This window comes from Sinocyclocheilus anshuiensis, unplaced genomic scaffold (assembly GCF_001515605.1).
Source record: "Sinocyclocheilus anshuiensis isolate Anshui unplaced genomic scaffold, SAMN03320099.WGS_v1.1 scaffold2533, whole genome shotgun sequence".
NCBI classification, from domain to species: domain Eukaryota; kingdom Metazoa; phylum Chordata; class Actinopteri; order Cypriniformes; family Cyprinidae; genus Sinocyclocheilus; species Sinocyclocheilus anshuiensis.
Window position 1 is genome coordinate 454,993 of NW_015548189.1, and position 4,974 is coordinate 459,966.

The 4,974-nt window shown below is 32.2% G+C and overlaps 1 protein-coding gene across 1 annotated transcript in view; it reads right to left on the reverse strand.

Moving 5' to 3' along the window:
• Positions 1 to 143: 143 nt before the first annotated feature.
• Positions 144 to 4,974, reverse strand: part of LOC107705036 (GDP-Man:Man(3)GlcNAc(2)-PP-Dol alpha-1,2-mannosyltransferase) — an 8,887-nt gene continuing 4,056 nt past the window's right edge. Inside the window, exons 4-5 of the mRNA XM_016508150.1 lie at positions 2,017 to 2,594; positions 144 to 1,309 (exon numbers count right to left, since the gene is read on the reverse strand). Of these exons, the coding sequence (XP_016363636.1) occupies positions 1,026 to 1,309; positions 2,017 to 2,594 (862 nt within the window). The 3' untranslated portion in view covers positions 144 to 1,025. The remainder of the gene's footprint in view (positions 1,310 to 2,016; positions 2,595 to 4,974) is intronic.

Here is a 4,974-nt window from a genome sequence, read left to right on the forward strand (position 1 = left end):
TTTGAAAAATAATGTGTTTTTTGAACATTAAAGCATGTCAACATATTCTGTTACACCAAATACACAAAATAATGATCTTTAAAAAAGCATCATATGACCCCTTTAAAGGTAGAATTCTGTTACTAGCTCTTTAAATACTCTCAGCCCTCTCAGTTCCCTCCTCTTTTCCCAGATACTATGCACTTTTTAATTTGGCCTCTCTCGCACTATTCCTATCTACAAACACTGCTTCCCTTTCCCAGAATCTGTGCTCCTGGGACAGCTTTTCTGTATACAGCAGTTATAATGTAAAAAGAGTTCTTATCTGTTACCGGAGGTTGGTTAATGGTGTAAAAGGTTTGAACAGCTGTATGTGACAAAAATGAGAATTGTGCACAACTTTTCAATATAATAACAGTAAATGGTAATAATTGCATGGAAATATTGCTACTAAAAATGATGTGGTAATAGTGAATACAAACTATTTTCCAACAAACAGGACAAACATCTTGTTTATATTTCCAGACCACCACTCATTTATTGTTTGAAAAAAAAAAAAAAACATAAAGCACTGGTATAATGTTTGAATCTTCCAAGAGAAATATCACTTTTTTCATACATTTTAGTCTTGTTGTGTAACTCTCTGAAACCTGTTACAATAAAACAAAAAAAGTCTATTATACACTATCATATATAATGTACATATAATGGATATAAAGACAAAACTGCACGTGTTTGCTTTTAAATTAAACAAAATCTACTGCTTTCTGTTCATTTGCAGAAATCTGTCATTCGGTGTCATGCTTGTCATTAAATTAAAGCAAAAGGTGGCATCTCAACAGAACCTGCATTCCCATGATGCATCCCTTACCTTAGTGATGTTACTTAAAGAGCAAATCTTCACAAGACAGGTAGTGCTCACTTCTGCTCTAGACAAGGAATGATTTGGAGTCGGCATTACGGGGCCAGCACACGCTTGTGAACTAGACTGGACTATATCGGGCTGATTCACTATATTCAGTCACCATATACCCCTCCTCTATCACTCACAGTCTTAGTGTTGACATTAGAGGCTCCACAGCTGCAAGAAATGAGCCTTCAAACTCCTGGTCTGAGAAGCGGGTGACAGACAGACGCGCCCGGCGTCGGATCTCTAACTGAGCTGCAGGAGTCATAGAAAGGATTCGTTCCATGGCGTCTGCATAACTGTCTTCATCGTCTGCCAGGAAGCCAGTTGGACCACCATCATAGGGAACTACAATGTCCAACTTCGGACCACCGGATTTGTGAGCCAGAATGATTGTTCCTGCAGCCATACACTCCACTACACCTGTGGAGATGTGAGAGAAGATGAGCCTTCTCAGTGTAACGCTCATGCAAATATCAGGGTTATTAGTTAACAAAAATTGAAACTAAAACCCTAAACAAACATTTGTGTTACCTAAAATAAAAGAATAAATGAAAAATATAATGAGAAAAAAGCTTTTTCATTTGAGCAAGTAAACTCAAACTAATAAACAAAAATGTATAAAAAAAAAACTATATAGACATTTAAAGAAATATATATAAAAATGACAAAAACACAACAAAATAAAAAACTAAAATGAAAGATATTAACAGAAAATGTAAAATAAAATCTAATTCAAAATATTAACAAAAACTAACTAAAATGTATATCAATTATACTAAAATAACACTGGCAAATATTCACTATAGAGAAAAATAGTTTGCCAATTTCATTAGTATCTGACAAACAAAAAAAATACCTATTTTAATTTATATATATATATATATATATACTGTATATATATAGTTCTTTTAATTTAAATATTTAACTCAATATTTGAATATAATACTGTTTAATTACATTTGAAAAATAACTTAATTAGAAAATAATTTATTGTATAATATTTCATAATTTATTTTATTACTGGTTCCATAAACCATCCACCATCTTTTTGTTCATGATTTATTTTTTTAAAGTACATCTGTACAGTGTTGTGAGATAGAACTTGCTGAGAGCATGACATTTCTTACCAATACCGAAATGTTCATTCCACATTGTGTGCAACCCGATCGTGGCATCTGTTAAATCTTTCTTCAGTTCCTCAAATGAGATATTGAGTTTAAACTCCACCCTATCTGCCACATCCAGATCCAGACACAATCCCCGCAGCATCTGTACCCTCTCTTCATCTTCCTGGTTACGACATCCACCAATCAACACCAGCTTCACGGTCTCTCGCCCAGCAGGCTCCACCCCCTTCCTGTCCAGAAGCTTTCTAAAAGCCTTGATCTGCAGCCGATGGTCTTTTTCAGGCCGGAACTGACCCACGGAGACCACAGAGTGACACTTCTTTCTCTCTTTCTCTTCATCCTCGTCCCTAATAGGGACATCCAGGAAGGCCTGAACGTCACATGGTGGATAGACCACACTGGTGCGGTTCGGAGCGCGCCACAGAGCCAGAATGTGACCTAACGTCCAGGTGGAATTTACCATGACTACGTCACTACAGGAGCCGGCCAGGCCGTACAGCAGCGCGAAGACACAGTAGTAAACCACTTTGATGGCACTCAGTACAGGGTTACTGGAGATGTAGTCTGCATTATTGAACCTAGGATAAAGATATAAGAAAGTATTTGTAATTATATATGTCAGATTTCTATATATGCACCACTGTTCAAAAGCTTGGATCAGTAAGAATTTTTTTATGTTTTTGTAAGAAGATGTCAACAAGGCTGCATTTATTTGATCAATAATACAGTAAAACAGTAATATTATGAAATATAATTTAAAATTATTGTCTTCTATGTGAATATATTTTCAAATGTAATTTATTCCTGTGATGCCAAGCTGAATTTTCAGCATCATTACTCTGTGATCACGTGATCCTTCAGACATCATTCTAATATGCTGAGTTGCTTCTCAAAAAAAAACAAAAAAACTTATTATTATCAATGTTGAAAATGTTCCACAATGTTTTTAGTGGAAATCATTTTTTTCCCGGAGTCTTTGATGAATATAAAGTTCAAAAGAACATTTATTTGAAATACAAATCTTTTGATAAACATTATAAATGTCTTTACTATTGCTTTTTATCAATTTAGTGAATCCTTGCTGAATAAAAATATGCATTTATTCATCCAAAAAAAAAAAAAAGTTTACTGACCCTAAATTTTTGAACTGTGGTGTATGTAAATACAATTATGCACATGAAACAATTCATGCAACATACATAGCAACTGGAAAATATACTGCAAGAGATGCATTTATAAGACAACAATTAAGAACACATTTTATTTCCATAAAGTGACATATTATTTGAGTGAAAAAGAATATTAAACAAAAAAGGGTAGTACTAAATTTCCAGTTGTGATTAACTAGCTAAGGAATATTTTTTCATGCATAATGTTTACCTGATAAAATATTTTAGAGTTTGGCAATATTACTGTATGATCAAAAAAATGGCTATGGAAATTGTATTCATTTGCATGACTTTTCCAGGTCCAGATATCACACTTTCAGATTAGGCTTCCTCATATATCCAGGTTCTCCTAGTGGGTATTAAATAAAAAAAAATGCTGAGGGGGTTACATTAAAATATTAAATATTTGTATTTTATCTCATTTTAAAGAAAACAAATCCCGCACACTGTCAATAAGTACAAAAAGTATCAAAAGATGTTTAATAACGTTTCGGTCGCATGACCTTCATCCTTTGCAGAGATTGGTCATGATTTCCTTTTAAATGTGGTTTAGCTTGTGAATTCATGTTTTTACCATACCTAATGAAGGTCGTGCGAACGAAACATTGTTATTAAACATCTTTTGATACTTTTTGCACTTATTGACAGTGTGCGCGATTTGTATTCTTTATCCTTTAGTTTTTATCTTTTTGGTCTTTGTCTCCTACGCACATATCAATTGCCGTCAGGTGTGCGGAGATTGATTGTTCATTTTGTCTAATTTAAAAAATGTAATTATTCTGAAGTTGGTTTACTTTAGAACTACTGCATTAATTTTCAGCATCATTACTCTGTGATCACGTGATCCTTCAGACATCATTCTAATATGCTGAGTTGCTTCTCAAAAAAAAACAAAAAAACTTATTATTATCAATGTTGAAAATGTTCCACAATGTTTTTAGTGGAAATCATTTTTTTCCCGGAGTCTTTGATGAATATAAAGTTCAAAAGAACATTTATTTGAAATACAAATCTTTTGATAAACATTATAAATGTCTTTACTATTGCTTTTTATCAATTTAGTGAATCCTTGCTGAATAAAAATATGCATTTATTCATCCAAAAAAAAAAAAAAGTTTACTGACCCTAAATTTTTGAACTGTGGTGTATGTAAATACAATTATGCACATGAAACAATTCATGCAACATACATAGCAACTGGAAAATATACTGCAAGAGAAAAAAAAAAGTATTATTATCTATGTTGAAAATGTTCCACAATGATTTAGTGGAAACCACAAAAACAATTTTTGTGGAAATAATTTTTTTTCCGGAGTCTTTGATGAATATAAAGTTCAAAAGAACATTTATTTGAAATACAAATCTTTTGATAAACATTATAAATGTCTTTACTATTGCTTTTTATCAATTTATTGAATCCTTGCGGAATAAAAATATGCATTTATTCATCAAAAAAAAAAAAAAAAAGTTTACTGACCCTACATTTTTGAACTGTGGTGTATGTAAATACAATTATGCACATGAAACAATTCATGCAACATACATAGCAACTAGGGCTGTAGCTATGGATTATTTTAGTAATCGAGTATTCTGCGGATTATAACATCGATTAATCGAGTAATCAGATAAGAAGTCATTTTTCTTTATTAAAGAGCAATACTAAATATACAAGAGATAATTAGATAGATCTCTTAAAATAAACAACTAATTTGTTTCTTTTTAGAAAAATTTACATTTTTATTGCTGAAATTGCATACATTAATAACCGTGAAAACTAAACCCATTTAAT